Source organism: Vanessa cardui, chromosome 9, assembly GCF_905220365.1.
Source record: "Vanessa cardui chromosome 9, ilVanCard2.1, whole genome shotgun sequence".
Taxonomy (NCBI): Eukaryota; Metazoa; Arthropoda; class Insecta; order Lepidoptera; family Nymphalidae; genus Vanessa; species Vanessa cardui.
Window position 1 is genome coordinate 10,774,347 of NC_061131.1, and position 20,323 is coordinate 10,794,669.

Here is a 20,323-nt window from a genome sequence, read left to right on the forward strand (position 1 = left end):
ATCGCAGTCAGTACATAATGTTGTGTAATTTCATTATTTATGTAGTTCAGGTTGTAGTGAAATTATCCACTATTTATTAACTTCCGATTAATTACACGATACAATACTACTTACTATTAATACCTTTCTTCTAAGTTATATTTTTATTTTCATAGAGGATATAAATTGAGATCGCATGGAATGGCGGCAAAAATGCTCTAGCAGCATTTCCACATTGAATCGCAATTCCGATTCTCAGGGCGAAAACCAATGGAGGCAATAAAATATGGTGAAATATGTTTTGGAAGTATTTTTGCACTGTATCCTCAAGATCCCAGAGCTTTAGCTACAAACGTATATAACAGCTATTACATACGAATATTTGGGTCGTTTATTGGTTCGCCTTGTCCGTCGTGAATCCGACACTTAACACGGTTTCCCTAATATAAGGAGTTTCCAATATAGCACAGCATATTTAGCCGAAAGTGATGAAAATCTGCGTTTCCCGAAACAGTGTAAGGACATTTTATCTTTTGTCATCATCACGACTAATTCAAAAGGGTAACACGCAAGAATTGGTCACAAGCTTCGCCAAATACATGCTGAACACAAAAGAAAATGAAGAAAAATCGAAAAGGTCGAAACGAGTTTATTCACTTGTCTCTTTTCAGAATTTAATATTTTTTAGAGTATTTTAATAAACGATATAACGTTTTTCCTTTTTTAAATAATAGAGCTAAACGAGTTCCAGAGAAAATGTAGTATCTAATTTAAAATATTCTAGCTAAATCTTGACACTATATACCTATACCTAGAATCGTTCCATTTTGTTCTTCCAGTAGGATTATCGCAATATTACTTAAGCAGTAACCTTCAATCTAATTAACTCGTACAATCATACGCTTATTGTTTATATAATAATAATTAAGACGTATCACACACAGCTATGGTAGCCTTTAGCGTATACCACGAAATTAAAAGCAATTAGAAACAAAGCTTGAAGACGACGCGTCGATCTTACATAACGATTATAACAGGCGGGATCGCGGCCTAGAAGTCATACAAGGAGATTGATCGCGGTCACCGTCTAGATAACGTGAGATGAGCGATCGACCGGCCTTATCGTTATCAGCATGGAAGGAATCTTCAGTAGGAGCCGGTAGCGAGTCGACATTCGCATAGAAGCCTCAGCAGGCGACACGCGAGATCCTTGACGCTCTTGCCCACGCGCATTTGTTGCACCGTGAGAGTGACGATGCAACACCGATAGGCGGTATAACGTGATCGATATAAACCGGACATTTTTATTTTATAGTGAAGTGAATTCTGTTTAAACATGGGTAAGTTTAATTTTTTTATTTACTTTTAATTTGAGTGCTTACATATTATAGTATTATATTAAGCATATAATTTTATTTATAACTTTGAATTATCGTTTTAAATTAATAGTTAAACTTTATAGAAATTAAAATAATATTAGATTATTTTTTTGTTTAATTATCTTAGAATATAATAATGAAATTAATTCTGTCATTTGATATTAATTTAATTAAATATTTGGTAGTCACTATTAGTAAAACTTCAATAGTTATTCACAATCATAAGTAAATAAGGAATATATGTACATCACAATTTTGTGGTAGATTGAACAATAATTACTAAAAAATTTTTTGCAATATGAAAAGTCAAGTTCAGCAAGTTTGCCCGCGGACAAAGACACACACACAATAACCGCGAAACATTCACTTGTTACGGAAATCGGAAGCCACACGCTTGTCACTCAGAACTAATGACAATTTAACTTATTTTAAAAGATTGAGATGTTCACATTGTTTTACTAAATTCGAAGCAGACAGTCACAGACCAAATATGAATGATTTGAAAAATGACAGACATCCTCTCAACGCCTGCCAATACTAATGAACGTTATAAGTTTATTTAATTGTCAAGAATAAAATTGAGCTAAATTATTTCCAGTTATTAAATGAATTAATCATACTAAATGTAACTTAATTTCTGTACAAAAGTGACTCTTAAATTTTTACTAAAAATCACCTATAAAATTGTACCATATCACAATTTAAATTTTTAATAATATCTAATCTATACATGTAGGTAATATAAAATATTGTAATGAATATTCCATAAATGTAAATTTCTTTTTTTTATACAAATAAGTACACGGTTTTGTTACCGAAGACCTTAATAGATAACCTATCAAATTATAACGCGCGAAAATTTTTAATTAAATACAAACTTGAATTATTCGTTTAATTATATAACATCAAGTTATTGACTTGGAAAATTTAAATCCTACGAAATGTCATTAAAAATAGGTTGTGCGTTTCCAATCAAATTAGCCGCAGTAGCCCCAAGAAGTTTTCCATCACCGCCAAGCACGAGATGATTTTCTTAACTATACTATAAAAAAAAATTCTCGGTACAGAGCTTGGAGATGTTTTTGTTTTATTTGTTTCCTATAAATGAGGCAACGAAAAAATAAAAAAAGAACAAAGTTGTAAAACAGATTTCTGGTGTCAGGAAGAAAACTTAAAGACGTATGTTGTTGATTTTTTATTTGAGATTTCATGAATAAATTTCAAAGATATACGAACATTTTTGAAATAACTTGCTGAATTGGTGAAATAAGGTGGTAAAAATTTTATCATCTACACCTACTTGGAAATTGTAACGATTGTTCAAGATATCAAACTCAATGGTGACTCTTCAGATGAGAACACGAAAGCTTCTCTAAAAGTTCATGTTATCCAGTTGGCCATCGAAATCATAAAATGAAATATCATTTGTTGAAAATCAATGAATATTCCAAAATGTTTTCCTTTTTTTCTACTCGTTGTGTAGATAAAATAAACGTAGGCGCTGTACCAACGTGGGCAGAATCTGTATTCCAAGCGGGTGGTGGCTTGACATTTAATTACATCCTTGTGAAACTTTTTGCTAGAACTAACTTGTGTAAAAGACATTTTTATTTCAATTCGACTTCCCTGTATCTTCACTTACGTATATTTCGAAATAATATTTGACTTATCCCGTTTTCTATTATGGTCAACCAGATGAAACGAATTGAAAAAAATAACTGGATATAGTATTTTTTTATACATTTAGTATAAATTATTTTATATTTCCATACTGTAAATATTAAATAATTTATACTGTGTAATACCAGTATATATACTTAAAGATTTTGAATTTATTTTTGTTACTAACTTTGTTAGTTTTGTTTGGGTTCAACCAAAGTAGTTTTTAAACCATAATTTACATGGGACATTTTACAATTTTCCTTCTTAAGTGGGGATGGAATGAAAACTTCCAAAGCTAAAAAGTATAATCATAGTGTTCTTATGATCGGTCGATGCCGATGATCGACGACTGGCGACAACTATGTTAGGTTTAAAAAGTACTATATCCTTTATTAAGATTCAAGCTTGGTTCACACTAAATTTCATCAAATTCGATTCATTGGTTTAACCGTAAAAGCGTAACAGAAAGACTGACAAATAGAGTCACTTTTGCATTTATCATATAAGTACCTATAGATTACATTGACGTAATTACTATAGATCTTTCAATTAGTTCAACAGAAAGAATAATTCAAAATACTTGAAAAGAAAGGAAATAACACATTAATTTAAAAAGAAATCTATCCAAATCAGCAACTTATTCTATGCATTATGTGCATAATCGTATATAATTAAACTATTAAATAATAATTTAACTACATAACTTCAGCCGATCCAAAATTTTAATAAAGACATAATATATACTGGATATAGATAATTAATTAAAAATATTTCGTTGACACTAAATTGTTAATGTAAAAGGTAATATCTCAAAGCTGAATTGTACAGGGAAGTTTGGGGTCTTTCTTGAAACTTTTGTTAATTAATAATTAAAAAATGACTTAACCTTTAAACTATATATTAATTTAATAAATTGATTTTTTCGGTTTTAAATTTGAACATGTCTAAACAAATAAATTAGTAACCGGGAAAATGTGTTATTCAAGTCGATCAATATTTTATTTATCTCTCATAGCTACGAACATTTTATCTTAGATAAAGTCGGATGTAAAAGACTTAAGAATTGACGGAAGATTTGACAAACAAATATGATTCATTAGGACTAGTGATCGCTGATTCACTTACATTAGTTGCAACAATTTGAGCAAGAAAAAAGATATTGAAGAAAGTATTTTAAAAGTCCTAAAATATAAAAACTATTAATCTATCAAACCAATTCAATTAAATGAAAAGTATCAGTGTTACAAATGCCTATGTATTATTTAGAAGTCGTAAAGTTTAATTTCGTGAGATTTTTCGTTTGTAAATTAGGATTTAGTCAACCTCAGAGGGTTGCACTACTACTGTTTACTGGGTGGTAGGTATTTGAACAATTCCTTCTGTGTGGATTTCTCATTGATCATATAAGTGGGCATCAAATAGCAATTCTTAGTATTGCTTATTTCCGGTTTAAGGGAAAAGGAATCTTCCACTAAACTAAGATACAAGACATACAATATCTTGATTTCCATGTTTAGTAGGGCATTGACGTAAATAATGGTAAATATTTCTCACAAAACATTCCATGATAGTGACCACTTACCATCAGGTATAGTATTTACAATCGCGTCTATAAACTTATAAAAACATATGGTCATATTTAAAGACTCTTTAATCTTAAATTTATAGTTTCATCAAGGAATACTTATTTCTAGACTATACCTAGCTAGACTACAATCAGCATTGTCAATATATCCATATATTAATAACTTGAGTTCAATCGAAAAGTGGCCGGTTTGGAATTGGTTTGAAAGCTGCTGAGCATTTTAGTTTTTGAATTGGTCATAAAAATTTTAAAAATTAAAACTGAAATGGCTTCAGGTGTTAACCTGTACGGGCTTTAGCGGTTTCGAAATCGATCCTATCGATTGCTTATTGCAATGAACTCGCCTAATGTTATGGCACAATAACAATAACAGACATCTTAAAACATGAGCAATTTTTTGAATTTGCAATTGCTTGCTCACTAGCTCCCTAATTACATAAACTTTTTTGAAAACAAACATATTTCGAAAACGCAACCTTGACGCACTCACAATGCCATAAAATGACCGTGTCATTGTCATATATATTTGCCTCTGTAAAGCGATGCGCACACATGATAACGTCCCAATGTTTAGACATGTCATCGCGTAATTTATTTACGAGCGTAAAACCCTTCATCTCGTTTTATAAAATTGATTATTCAAAAGACTTTTCCAGTAAATAATGCTACTAGTGTAGGTACTATGATAAGATAACATCGCGATATTTATTCAGCACTAGAATAAGAGCAGATACCTAATGTTGTATTATTTTAATAAACCAAAATTATAAAAAAACGTTTTTGACTTTGAATTACCGTTTGTTATTCTTTATAATTTCTAAATTGTGTATAGTGGAATATAAAACAAAGGTATTTTATATGAATGTTAAGCTTACGTCACAAGCAAGGGTAATCTCTGTTCTTAAAAACAATATTTAGCATTGATTCCACCGCGTTGTTCAAATATTCTACCGCCAAATAACAATACTCAGTATTGTTGTGTTCCGGTCTGAAGGGTGAGTGAGCCAGTGTAACAAGCACAAGGGACATAACATCTTTGTTCCCAAGGTTAGTGGCACATTGACGATGTAAGGAATAGTTAATATTCCGTACAGCGTCATTGTCTATGGGCGATGGTGACCACTTACCATCAGGTGGCCCATATGCTCGTCCGCCAACCTATACCATAAAAAAAAAACAAATGTTCAGTACCAATTTGTAGAGACAAATATAGCAAAATAACATCCGACACACTAATAATACTTGTAGACTTTCTCATAATGTTTTCCTTTACCGCTGAGCACTAGATAAATAATTATTTTAAATTTAAATGAGCAAATGAAAATTCGCCGACGTCTGCCTGATTTGAAGTATTGACTCACGATCTTCGGCTAAGTCAGTCTATCTTGGGCTCAGCTCTGTTCGATAAGGATACTCTTACATACTCGAAAACATCTTGATATGCGTTGTTTCGCCATATTTTTACGGGCTTATCGAACTGAATCTAATTTGGACCAATTTTTTAACTTAACTACTACAAGAAATTCAGCAAATAGAATGAAGTCCTATCAAGGTCTATGAGTTCTTTAAGATGAGCAAAACAAATTCTGCTGCGCGTATTAAGTATGTATATTAAAGATTGTAAAAGATTGATTCCTTTTATAAAGCATAGCTTATAATAAGCCTCGCTATGTTTAACTATTCAAAAGATCCAATAACAATAGTTTCCGAGGCATATTTATCGCTAAAGACAGACGACTGATAAGATGATTCTCAAATTTAGAGTACTCTTGATAATCTTCGATATCAAATCAAAAGTGTCTATATCCCTGCCACTTTTGATTTTATAATATAGTGATATTATAACTCATATTTCACTCTTTAAATGAAAGAAAACTATTGTAGACATAAAATGTTCAAAATAATATGTATATCTACTACTGTTTGTTTATATAAATAAGCCGATCTAAGGATTCCAATCGTTGCAGTAAGGTTTACAGATAATATGCCAATATCCTTTGTATTAAGTTGATTTCGAACCGCGATCATTGTAGTCATATATAAAATAAAATTACATATTTATAAAGGTAGCCATATACACACAGATATATCTAACAAAAAATATCGAAATACATTTTCCGTTTCAATCATTTAAAAATAAAACAGATGTCATAATTATGGACAATGTTTTTTTTTGTTTTTAATTTTATTTAATTTGATATCCTATTCATTTTTCCCTTGTACCGTTTTGTCTTTATTGTAAAAAAAAATAATATTTGTTCCATCACGTACAGATTCCTAATTCTACTTAATAAATACAAAAAAATGGTTACTCTTGTTAATAAAAGCATGTGAACAAAAAATATGTTATATACATTGACTATTTATATTTCACTAATAAAATTCACACATGGAAAGGCTGTTTAAATAAACTAATAAAAATATCTGTCTAATATTTTTAAGTGATACAGTTTGAATCAAATACAAATTAAAAAAAAATTAATGTAGGTAGTTGCAAATGCTGTCAGATATTTGATATTATTGCAATGTAGGTACTTATTGAATTTGGATTTTTAACAATGAACATTTGAATTATTAATTTTATTTTATTTATAATTTAATTTTAATTATGATTGTTATTCAAAATATATTCTAAGAATGACTATTGAAGCGCATCTTACAGTGACAAGGTGTATTAGGCCCGTTTTATCAGTTAAGTTAATACTGAACAAATAAAACTATTATTAGATGATGATTGCGTACATTCGTGGTATATTCATGCATTTATTTATTTTACAGGTTTAGACTTTTTAGAACATGGAGCGGACTTCGAAGCCGCAATCTCGGCAACCGGTAAGTTAATCACACTATTCTATTTTTAAAATCAAATTAAATACTCTTTATTGGACACAAACAAATGAATCCTTTAGTCATGATAAAGAAAGATGCACAAGAGGCGAAAAAAGTGATCTCTTTCAGGTAATCTTAAGGTAGAGGCAAGAAACAGATATAGAAAGATGTTTAGTATTATTTTTGAAAATAAATGAATGCTAGGTAGAATATGTTTGAAAAATACTTTTCAACGGTATACCTACATTTCTATGTACACCGGTTTTCGCTATCAATAAGTCAAGTGATGATAAAGAGTAGGTTTTTCCAAATCGAATAACGTAAATCAAATAACAAACCCAATATTTCCCTGAGAACAATAATGAAAATAATATTCTTCGCAAGCTATACTCATTTATCAAAATGTATATTATTTAATTAACAGCATACATACATTAAGAATTGTTTAAAGAAAGAATAATTTATTACATTAAGTATTCTCTTTTCTTGCTTACACTTTTGGGATTTGGTAAGTAAAACGCAGAATAAAATTAAAATCTTCATTTCTTAACTTCTTAAGTACAAATAAAATGTAGTAAAAACCTTCTTTATAATGAAATATAATTTTATTGATTTCACGCCTATAACGTTTTGGCATAATTTCTTGCCAGCATTATTATTATAAGTATAGTAGTTATTTTATAATTCGAAATTATTGAAGGATTTGATCCTTGCTCAATCGTGTTGTATTTTCGGTTCGTGTATTGAAATTACTTTAATTCATTCCAGGTTTCGGCCGTTTCCATTTCTGCCTACTGGCAGTCACAGGTTTGATTTACGCCAACACGGCTATTGGAATCACAATCGTATCATTCGTGCTACCAGCCGCAACATGTGACTTCCGTATGTCATCTGCTGATAAAGGATGGCTCACAGCTGCACCTATGTTAGGTAAGATATAGTAATACAGTTATATTTCTCCCGACCGAATTTTGGCCACGGTACCAAAAAGACTAACCAACATAGCTTCACAGAATTTGCGAATACTATTATTATTATAGTCCGACAGGATTGCATTACTAGGATTCGACTAGACCGAAGAGTCAGTTGGGTAACAATATTACTAAAACAATGTCACATTATTGCAAACAAATCAAAACGTAATCTTGGATGCTTTTCGGTTGCAAAGTTTGATCGGAGTACAATCAGAAACGAAATCGAACCCATTACAAATTACTACAGTTGGTTCCTCGTAGAGCGTTGGCGTAGAGCCGAATGAGTAGAATGATATTAAGTATTTACTATCTAATCGCGTGAACAAAACTATTAACTTACTAACTCCTCTGAATTCAAACCCAGTACATTTCAATCAATGTTAATTGTGTAATCCTTAATGCATTACACAAATGTAAGTAGATCGTTTAATTAATCTACAAACACTATTAAACCCATTATTATTAGTATCCAATAAAGTGATTATGATATAAATAATAATTATTGTAATTAAACCGGTTTAGTCAAGAAACTAATCAAATTTCCGGGAAAGGATTTGATAATCAATCGAGTTAATAGCTGTTGAGTGTTATTCTAAAAGTGCCAATTGAATGCCTTGAGATATGCGCGTGCTAGTTTAGTCATTAATAAGGTTAATTATTCTTCAGTATATCAGTTATATGCCGATACATAGTTGCCTCGGATATTTTTGATATGAATATTGATTGTATTATGGCTTTAATTATTCTTAAAAAAATTATTAATAATATTCTTTTTTGTATAATTTAAAAAAAAAAATAGAACTTAATGCTACAATTAAATTGAATATTAAATATGAACGGTAGATTCTGTATATTAATTTTGATTTTAATTGGTGGTAGTTATGTGGTGACTTTGTGAAAATCCATTTGATTGATTACCGTCCCCTTAACATATTTATATTTACCGTTAAGGAAAATACTATGTATTGTTTTACTAAATTGGAAGATGATCTACGAGAAGAGCGACTTTGTTTTATACTATATAATGATAATATTAATCACTGTTGTAGGTATGGTCATCGGTTCATACTTTTGGGGTTGCTTGGCCGACACCAAAGGGCGAAAAGTTGTGTTAGTATCGACACTACTGCTCGACGGATTCATCGGCATTGCCTCTTCGTTCGTACAAATCCTCCCCATATTTATGGCGTGTAGATTTATCAACGGATTCGCGTAAGTACTTAAGTACTTTGTCTTAATTAAATATACCAATTTTAAGTATACAAATTAATTTATATAAATTTCCTGTATAATAAGAAAAGCTTTATTCTTTTCTTGTACCTCGTGAGTTTTATGTATAATCAAATTTATAATATCAAATTTCAATTACAAAATCGTTTTAAATATAATTTTTAATTTATAGACTAACGGATATAAATTTATCCAAATATATAGAGCGAATAAAGATAAAACCTGTATAAAGTACTCGTTTTTGTTAATAGGTACTTATGGCACTATTCCATATACATACCTCAAGTTGAGTGCGAAATTGTAATATACAAATATTTCAGTACTGATGGGGATATCGAAATATTTTTGAGAAATTGTTTTAGTGATTTGCTTTTGATGAGAGTTTCAAACTATGCCGAAGAAATACAAAGCTCTGCTCCTTCGTTTATTATTATTCATCTTCTATACTTCTCGAAAGATATTTGGAAAAAATACCGAGTTAATAATCAACCCTCCTGTCAACAAGCTCTTTTACATCATAATTTTAAGCAAGTAGGTACATGATAATTAATTTCTTTTATATTTGAAAATTCGCAGAGTCGCAGGCGCTATGGGTATCTGTTTCCCATACTTGGGTGAATTCCAACAGACCAAATACAGAGAGAAAATCCTGTGCTGGATGGAAATGTTCTGGACCCTCGGTGTAATCTTATTACCACGTGAGTTACAAGTTTAATTTAAACACATTTAATATAACCAAAGCCAAGTAAATTAATCGCCGAAATTATTAAAAATATATTGCTAAATCGGCTAAAGGTCATCAAATAATATTCATTTTATACATTTAATGGTGATTTATTTTACAGTGATTGCATGGGGCATCATCCCCATCCAGGGCATTCGTATCGAAAATGGAAGCTTCTCTTATGACTCGTGGAACTGGTTCGTGGCTGCCTGCGGCGTGCCTTCTCTCATGCTGGGCTTCTGGCTTTTCTCGTTCCCCGAAAGCCCTAAGTTCATGATGGAGTGCGGCGACTATGACGATGCCCTCGCGTGTCTCAAGAGCATCTATAAACAGAACACCGGAGACGATCCTGATAACTACCCTGTAAGTGTCTTATAGTATAGCATTTATTGTAATAATATTATTGCGAACATAGCATGACATGCCGATTGCCTATATGTTATTTGAGTTAGACAATGTTATAAAATAATAATCGTAGTCATAATATTTTTAAAGTAACTTACTGTAGCAACAAACTTTCTAACTGTAGTACTCTAAAACTTTAAAGGTATTGTTTGTAGGTTTCATAAAATATATTAATTTTATAATTTTATTTTTAACAGATCAAGAGTCTTAAAGAGAAAGTTCGAACTATTTCCGTGGCATCGCAGAGCTCTCAGAAATCAGTGCGAAGCTTGAGCATGCGTAAGCCCAAGGATCTCAAACGACTATTTAGCGAAATTTGGACCCAAACCAAGGCTCTATGCAGACCTCCCTACCTCAAATACACAATACTCACTTGTCTCATCCAGTTTGGCTTAACTACAAGGTAAAAACAAATACTTATAAATTTCTACTTTTACACGAATTAAAAAAAAAGCAATTTAAAAATTATCAAAGATACTTATGATAAACACTCAGATTATTTAATTAGACAATATAATTTTAACAACTAAAATGACGAATCTTCACGTGGTTTCGATAAAGCCCATTAAAAAATAAGCATTTTTAGCAATTTTGATCTAAAAACTACAAAATTTAGTAGCAAAGTGATACAGCATAATTTTCGAAAATTATACATAATTATATAAGGGTCTATAAATTTTATTACCATTCGCAGCTACTATACTCTCATGATCTGGTTCCCCGAACTGTTTAACCGTTACGAAGAATTCGAGCACCGCTTCCCGAACACCTCTGCCTCTGTGTGCGACGTGTCCGGCATCGTCGTGAAAGACGAGACCAGCACCGACCCCTTCGATTGCGAGAAGATCATAGACCAGAGCGTGTACACGCACACATTGATTGTGGGTCTCGCATGCATTCCAACTTCTCTGTGGTTGCCTCTTTGCGTGCACAAGCTTGGAGCTAAATTTTTCCTCAGTGAGTATTATCATCTAGCTCACCAAATCTAACAGAGATGAAAGAACTAAAATGAAAAGTTCATTTGACTAAATTGTGCCTTTTTGTGGTATACGGTTCACATTAAATTTCCATAAAATTTTCAAAGTTATTGGAACTGATATGGTTAATGCTATCGAACGCATTAAGGTGTCATATGAACAGAAAGTTTCTTTCTTCAGTTGTAATGTTTTTGGCTTTTAGCCAAATAGTAAATGCATAGATAGTCATTTTATTATTTTATTTAAATAATATATAATTTTATGTAATGATAGCAAGTAATGCTTTTTTCCTTCCTTTACAGTTTTCTCATTAAGTTTTGCTGGTCTCGTAACCGTCGGTCTGTACTTCGTGCAGAACTCAATCCAAAACTTGGTATTGTCCTGTATCTTCGAGGCCCTCACTTCGCTAGCCATCAGTCTTGTGTTCTGTGTGCTTGTCGATCTGTTCCCAACGAATCTTAGGTGAGTTTATTATTTCGAATATTAAACACGACAGTTACATAAAAGGGAGATTACAGTAGAGAACAAAGTTAAATTTCACAAGCCTGTTTATTACAATATTAAAAACGCCAAATATTAATGCGATCGCATAAAATTTTCTCTCATGACAGACCCCTTGGTCTCGAGACTAATTTTAAACTCCGGGTCAAACCATTAAGAATGTAATGTGCAATTTATGTGACTTGGAAAGCATGTAAAGTCCCTAGTCCTGCGCCGAAACTTTTTTACAGTCATATGATTTGTGAACCCGGGGCGGATCATATTATGTGTGATTGAATAGAGAGCGCCTGCATTAGTGTACACACTCGTGCACACTTTTCCTTGTAGTTGGCTAGTCTCGAGTCTTGAGAATGTTCAGAGCACAGTCATGATAAAGATTTTCTAATTTTCAAACGCTTTCAGGGTAATGGCTGCAGCACTTTCACTGACAGCTGGTCGAGGCGGAGGTCTCATAGGCAACTTGTCCTTCGGGTATCTGATTGACATAAACTGTGTCATACCCATCGTCGTATTTTCAGCATTCCTGTTTAGTAAGTATACGTGTACAATTAATAATTTATTTACCAGTAACTTTAGGTAAAGAATAGGTATACCAGCCGTAATAATCATATCAAAAACCGGTGCACATTTTACTTAATTCACGTTTAATACCGTGTTAGTTGGGTGCATTTTATCTACCTAATGTTTAAATTAAATATGTAAAACAAAAAACCAAGTATATTTAAAATCAAAGAACAAATACAGTATGTTAGAAATAATACAAATGATTTTACAAATAATAATTTGTCTCCGATGTATTTGAAAAACAAACCTTAGGTATACTTATTAGTGACACACACAAAAAATGACTAATATATCTTTATTTGCAATAGAAAACTATTTATTACTCCTAGTTACTTATATCCATTTTAATTTTACTTCCGTAGTTCAGATAAGTTTCATCGACGGTCAAAACGCAAATTCTAAATTAAAATCATAGATTAATCAAAATCTTCAGATTGGAATAGACTACACCTATTTGCTGTAAAATATATTTCTTTTTTACAGATGTTCATGATTTAAAACGAATAATTTTAATGCTAGGACAAAAGCATGTAAATTAATTGTATACTTTACAGCAGATCATATAAAATTGATATTTCGTTTTATTAATAAGTATAATGGTCATATTTGCACTATAGCTTCCATGATAACTAGTAATTAACTCATCTCCTATATCATCAGACTTTGATGATGAGTAGGTTGTCGTTGATTAAGCATTTGAACGATGAACGACAGCATTATTAACATTATACACGTAAGGCCGTATATTTAAAAGAAATAAAAATAAGTAACATACGTTTTTAAAGACTCAACAATAATTACTATGTATTACAATTATGGAATTTGTACTTACGACCTTTTTTCACTGACAGTGGAAGATGATGGGTGATAAACGGCCAACGATTAATATATTATTCTCATTACAGTTGCTGCCATTCTCTGCTTCTTCTTGCCAAAGACAGGACAAGAGGCTCTCGACTAATACCAAGTGTTTACTCAGAACTAGATAGTACAATTAGACTGTCATGTAGAGATCACAAGTGGGTGTACATAATAAGATGTAAATATGTGGACTAAGTATTCTTATTTATTGTCCGTAGTATGTACGCGTCGAGGATGACGTCACGTCCGTTACCTCTAACCGTTACCATTTACTGTGATTCAGTATTCAAATGTATTGAAAGTAAGATTGAGCAGTATTTTAGAGTTGACTGTGTAATATTATGTCCTTAAATTATTATTATTGTTATTAAAGGTTAATTTTTCTTTCCTTAATTAAATGTTTTATTTATCGACTTGCGTTTTTTTTAACTTTAATATAATTATATTTAAACTTTCTTTTTATTTGCACTACTGTTTTCTAAGTATCGTCATAAGTTTTTACATGTCTGTATGTGTTTTTTCGGTATATTGGTAAACATGATATGCTTAAAAAAAAAACATTTGTATAAAGTTAAGAAAGGAAACATTGCGAGTTGAAAAAAATGTGTCGCCTGTAGATCAGATCATGACTATAGGTATATGTTATCAACATATATCCATGTTAAATAAGTAAACACAAATTTTTGTAACTAATTTTATTACAAAACATGAATAGATTACATTTACATTGCATGAAAGTTAAAGCAACGATACTTAAATAAACGTTATAATTTTTAATTAATAACAATATCAGAATCAACTTACGACAAATATTACTTAGTAAAAATATTAAAAATAACAAGAGTAAGTTTCAAATTAAGAAAAAAAAAGTATTTTTTTTTCACAAAATCTTCATTGTCTATGCTCTACGCCATGCTCGAGAAATCAATTCATTTATTTAAATTTGGAACCCATTCAAGACGATTTCATGTGTCTGCTAGATTATAACCATGGCATGATAAATATAATGATAATTATTATTTAAAAAAAAATTGCCTATCATTTAAATGTAGCACTTCTACTTGAATATTCACACAAAGACGACTATCTTATCGTGTTGTGTATTTCGAATTAAAATGATCATTCAATATGCAAGCGTTATCGAGAATCTTTCAAAGCAACCAATGTGTGCCATTTCACTTTATATTTTACGGTAATAACTAATTGGATTGTTAGGTTATGTATATAAAAATATGTACCCACATCAAATTTCAATTATTTTCATTCTTGACATTAACAAATTTATGCGATATTAAGATCTGGGCTACAGTCACACTAAAGACGATTGGAGGGGTCATAGTGACGTCTAAAGTAAGGTTAGGTACATACCATTGAGAAAGTGACACAAAGTTTGAAATCTATTGTAATGTTTTTAGTGTGACAGTTAGATTCAGTAATACTTTAAATGGAATATTGTGAATTAATACGCGAAAATGTAATATGCCCAATATCAGATAGAAGAAATAAGCTATTATGATCACAACCAACTTCTTTTGCATATGAATCACAGTTTAAGTGAGACAAGTCAGATGTCAGATTTCATTTCGAATCGGGTGAACAGTTGAAACGCGAAAGCGTTACAGTATTAGGGACTTTAAAATTTTTTTAATAAGATCTACTTTCATTCAAGATATTTTCAAATACTGATAAATATAAGCTATTATTTGAATCAAAAGTAAAAGTAATACATTAAAAGACCATAAGCCACACTGGCAAGTTTATACTCGAGACCATAGACAATGCAATAATTTTTTTTTGTTGCTTGAAGTTACTATTTTGAATTTGACATGACATTGAAAATATATTTGCGCTCATCCTAATCATCTATTGCCTACATAAAAATATTCAGTATTAAAATGACACTTTATAAGGCCATAGTGAACATTATATTATACAACTGATACTTCCGTGATAATATATAAAAGAAACTTGGTAAATAAATATAATATCATAAATATCGAAGCATGAAAAATATTTATGAAAATTTTCAATTTTTCTTACAGATTTTTTTACATAACTATATATTTAAAAAACAAAAAAATATACATTTTTTTAATCAAGCTGAAGCTGTTCGTTTCCGAATCACTGGGTTTTTATAATCTACATAAAAAAAATAAAGTGTTTTTACAAATAAAATTCGCCGGAATAAAGCTTATATATCACCGGTAAGAACATGGCGACACATATTGCTTACAACAATTATCAGCGCGAGGTTTGCGCGGGGTTTGGTACTTGCGGCAAACCGAACTCGTCGACTGGAACGCCATCTTTGTTTCTTAGGCTGTCCGCGCCGGGCTCCTTGTCGGGGGCGGCCGGGGCTTTCACGACGTCATCTAAATATGATGTATCATCGTCCAAGGCTATTTCGTCACCTAAAACGATATTAAACTGGTTATAAAATGCAGTTACAGAACTCATATTATAGATAAGATACAAACTAGTAAGTAAGAATTTAATTTAAATAAATCTAGTCATGTAACATGTGCCTGAAGACAAATAAGCAATTTATAAACTTAAGCGGTATTTAGAGCACACCAAGCGAAATTAATTCAGCAGTAATAAATCATTTTTTCATAACAATAAATAAAGACATAAATATTGCTGATATGATTAAAATTTGGACCCACAATCCCTTATTTCATCAAAGTTAAGCAAAGCTCAGAAATACAAATAGCTTTTTTGCTTAATAAAGTGCATATAATATATAATATTTCTATGTGCATATATCTTATTCTTGTACACAAGTTGAAACATAGATAATATCAGACAAAATTGTGTATATATGATCATAGAAAACCTAAATAAACAAAAATTTAAATTGGATATTGAAAAACATTAAACAGGACTTCTGGTCTATAAAATAATTACCCAAAGCATCAAGTTCAGCTGCAAGTTCATCATCATCAATTTCTGGCATGCCATATTGACGACCAAGGGCTTCTTGTACCTCATCTGCTTGCTCGAGCATGTCAGCTAAGTCATCATTTACATCCTGAAACACGGAACAATAGGATACAAAAATTCTAACTATTTCATTTCCACTTTAGAATATCTGTGTCAAAGATGACTTTTTTTTATGTTATAAGGGGCAACGAGCGATCACCACGGCCCATGGACATCCGCAACACCGGGGGGCTTGCATGTGCGTTGCCGGCCTTTAAGGAAGGACTACGATATTTTTTTGAAGGTTCCCAAATCGTATCAGTTCGGAAAAACTGCCGGCGAAAGCTAGTTCCGCAGAGTGATTGTGCAAGATAGAAAATGTCTTAAAAATCGCGCTGTTGTGGATTTTCGGACATCAAGGTGGTGGGGGTGGAATTTCGAATTTTGACGAGATGTCCGAAGGTGAAATTCCGCAGCCGGGATTAATCCGAACAATTCCTCGGAACGTTATCCGTGAAAAAATCGTTAGAAGATGCAGAGTGCTCTAACATCTCTACGCAAAGCCAAGGGATCAAGCTGATCGGAAAGGGCTTGTTCATCGATAATTCGAGCCGATCTGCTTTGGATATGGTCAAATAGAAGAAGCTGGTACTGGGAAATACCCGCCCAGAAGTGAGAGCAGTATTCCATGTAGGAATTTGTGCCTTGTATAGTTTTAGGCGATGGGCCGACGTGAAATACTGCCTTGCCTTGATGAGCAGACCGAGCTTTTTTGATGCCAATTTGGCTTTGCCTTCCAAATGACCGCGGAACTGAACAAGGTTCGAAACATCGGGGCCATGTATTCCGATACTAACTGTGGCGGTTATCGGAATGTTCTCAAATAGAGGAGATACGATAAATGGTGATTTTTTAGCGGTTAACGCTCAAACTTGTATCTTATTGGGGTTGAAGTGGGCTAGGTTTAGTCGGCCCCATTCCGAGACTTTATTTAATGTAGTCTCGATATCAGACACAAGTTTGTTCCGGTTCTCTTCGACGGTTTCCCGAGAAATATTAGCCCGGCCGGTGTATGAGGTGTCTTTGGCATTCGTCGTATACGGTCGTCTGCATAGCAGTGAATACTATGATTTGCAACAGATCATTGATATGCAGAAGAAACAGAGTGGGTGATATAACGCAGCCTTGTGGAACACCAGCATTGACGAGTTTTAAGTCAGATCATGCACCGTCAACAACGACCTTGATGCTCCGATCTGCCAAAAAGCTGTTTATCCAATTGCATAATTTACCGGGAAACCCATAGGAAGGGAGCTTCCAAAGAAGCGTCTATAAAGGCTGGGACCTATAAAGGCACGCATAGATCAAGTATTGTCATCGCAGTCTACACGCAGTCTGCCGAGAACAGATATCATCTCTGACGTAAACGCATACCCCAGCTCGTGGTACAAAAGAATGTTCCAATTTTTACCCGGGGTACGAAAGAATAGTCGTATCGGCAGGAGAAGATATCTGGATCTCGGTTAGAAAGAGAAACGACGGCTTCGCCGTTTCCAGATGTTAGTGAAGGGCGTTGAGGTTGGAGTTGAGTACCCTTATATTGCAGAAGTCCGCAGCGAGGGTGGTAGGGGTTGCCTTATGATACCTGCTCCGCTCCGCAGCGCGAAATTGCTCGCCCCAGAATTCGGAGGGCAACCTGGGCATGCCTGCTCAGTTGGTGTACGTTCTGAGCATGGATGCAAAGAGAGGGATTCTCAACCGCTGGCGCTGATGATACCCTTCTGGGGTAATTTAACTATATTCTGCATAACCATCAAGTTTTGGGGGGAGGGTGATCGAGCTTCCGGAACTCTCACTTACGGGACGAAAAGCGGTAACATAGCTATCAATTTACAACCATTTTAAGCAAGTGAGTGGTACTTCCCCGGGCGTGCTGGCCCATTCGGTTGAAACCAGAAGGTATACAGCGTGGCACTACCACTATGTGTTAACAAAGGCCTACCACAAAGTAAAGAGTGCCTACAACTCCTTTATCAATAATAATAAATGTGGTTTAGAGGACAATGAGTTAAACAATGCTGTTCTCTTCTTTTGAATTTATAATGAGAAAGAAAGAGATGAATCAGTGTTTAACCAAACACCTGCTGGAAGGATACTATACTTAAGAGACTTAAATTATACCAATTATCTTGATTTTATTTCATTAAATAAAATTTCATATTATATCACATATCATATCATATATCACATTATTATTGATCTATTTTCTTATGCTTGTAAAGAAATTAAAAAAATGTCATAATAACAGATGATGCAATATACTAGGTTGGTGCAATGACAGTGTAAGATGTTATTAATATTACTTAAAGTACCAATGTCTATCTGCGATGTAGTCGACCTTAACATCAAGTAACCCTTTAAATAGCCTGCCTAACTATTAATAAACAATAAATAATAAAAAAATACTTTTTTAAAGCAGGCTCTTGAGAGTACTTGAATTCACATACCTCAATCTCATCTATATTAATTTTCTTAAATTCTTTTTTCATAGACGACACACCATCTTTCATAGCAGCTATTGTAGTGTGGGTGTCTTTTAAAGTCTGCGTAGCATAATTAGCCTGTTCCATGTTGAAAGATTGAGCTCGCAAACTTTCAAGTTGCTGTTCATACCTAGAATTTCGAAAACATTAGCTATTATTTACAAACTTTATCATATCCATATCATTCAAATTCAACATATATAATAATTATAGATGGATTTAGTTAAAGAGTTGAGTGTATATATTTTATCAATTATCAACTCAAACACATAAAATATAGTACATAATAATATTAAGAAAGATATTACTGATTTATAACATACATTTTTTTCTGTTTCAATACCCTCATAGCCTTTTGTTTAACAGAGTTTTTAGCAGGTCCCTCTCTCATCTTAGCCATCTGCTCTTTATATTTTCTTAACTCAGCATCCAATTTTTGAACTTTTTGCTCTATATTATCAGCCCGACTATCAACCTGTAATATTAGTTTCATTATTGCATTGTAGATGAATCATTCATTTTTATACTCACATCCAATAGTTAAAAATAATGCTTACATTGTTAATACAATCTGTAATGCTTGGACCGGGAGTTTTTGGTTTTCCTCTTCCAAATAATCTATTCATTTTTGATTCTTTACAATATTCTTACAAGATAGATAATTATTTATTTCGAAATTAAGAATAGTATCACAATATCAAGTCACAACAAATTTGACATTATAATTTACAATTACAGAGTATATAGGATAGGATTAATAGGAACTATGGTTCCTATAATATATAGATAAGTATAGATAAGTAATGCACTATATTAATATACTATACTACGACGTTTTAAAATAATTCATTTTATTTTTACAAGATTTTATTTAGATTGTAAGAAGATTATGTTAGTTTTGCTCGGAATTTCGCTCGCTGTAAGGGGTGTAACTGATAGAACATAGAAATCTATCCAACTGTTTTTACGTTTCTGACAAACATCGAAACATATAAACTAAATGTAAATATAAATGTATAATATAAGTTATCATAGTATTGCTACCTGCTTGCTGCTCTTCAGTATAGAAAATTTGGCAAGAGTCGCTTTATTTATTAAAATGCAATACGTCATAATGGTTTGAAAATCTTGAAAATTTCATATCTCTAAATTTTTTATAAAACATAAGATACAAAAAATGTAATATTG

General features: G+C 32.2%; 2 protein-coding genes across 2 annotated transcripts; one reads left to right on the forward strand and one right to left on the reverse strand.

Annotated features, from left to right (window-relative positions):
- Positions 1-1,146: 1,146 nt before the first annotated feature.
- On the forward strand, positions 1,147-14,081 carry LOC124532403 (synaptic vesicle glycoprotein 2C-like). Its single transcript, XM_047107304.1, has 11 exons — positions 1,147-1,319; positions 7,384-7,437; positions 8,203-8,364; positions 9,458-9,620; positions 10,215-10,336; positions 10,484-10,725; positions 10,965-11,170; positions 11,462-11,724; positions 12,047-12,206; positions 12,648-12,775; positions 13,715-14,081. Exons 1-11 carry the CDS (start codon positions 1,316-1,318, stop codon positions 13,768-13,770), a joined length of 1,560 nt encoding a protein of 519 aa, XP_046963260.1. The 5' UTR covers positions 1,147-1,315; the 3' UTR covers positions 13,771-14,081.
- Positions 14,082-14,350: 269 nt separating this feature from the next.
- Positions 14,351-19,870, reverse strand: LOC124532376 (charged multivesicular body protein 5). Its single transcript, XM_047107273.1, has 5 exons — positions 19,693-19,870; positions 19,459-19,610; positions 19,100-19,265; positions 16,578-16,701; positions 14,351-16,081 (listed from the first exon to the last, which is right to left on the reverse strand). Exons 1-5 carry the CDS (start codon positions 19,759-19,761, stop codon positions 15,912-15,914), a joined length of 681 nt encoding a protein of 226 aa, XP_046963229.1. The 5' UTR covers positions 19,762-19,870; the 3' UTR covers positions 14,351-15,911.
- Positions 19,871-20,323: the final 453 nt, after the last annotated feature.

What these genes read in the sequence shown, in the direction of transcription:
- LOC124532403 (XM_047107304.1), top strand. An exon ending in ACGATCCTGATAACTACCCT is followed by an intron (nt 10,726 to 10,964) that starts GTAAGTGTCTTA and finishes TATTTTTAACAG; the next exon opens with ATCAAGAGTCTTAAAGAGAA. An exon ending in CTGTTCCCAACGAATCTTAG is followed by an intron (nt 12,207 to 12,647) that starts GTGAGTTTATTA and finishes AAACGCTTTCAG; the next exon opens with GGTAATGGCTGCAGCACTTT.
- LOC124532376 (XM_047107273.1), bottom strand. Translation starts at nt 19,761, where the DNA reads ATGAATAGATTATTTGGAAGAGGAAAACCAAAAACTCCCGGTCCAAGC. An exon ending in TTACAGATTGTATTAACAAT is followed by an intron (nt 19,611 to 19,692) that starts GTAAGCATTATT and finishes CTAATATTACAG; the next exon opens with GTTGATAGTCGGGCTGATAA. An exon ending in GTATTGAAACAGAAAAAAAT is followed by an intron (nt 19,266 to 19,458) that starts GTATGTTATAAA and finishes TCGAAATTCTAG; the next exon opens with GTATGAACAGCAACTTGAAA.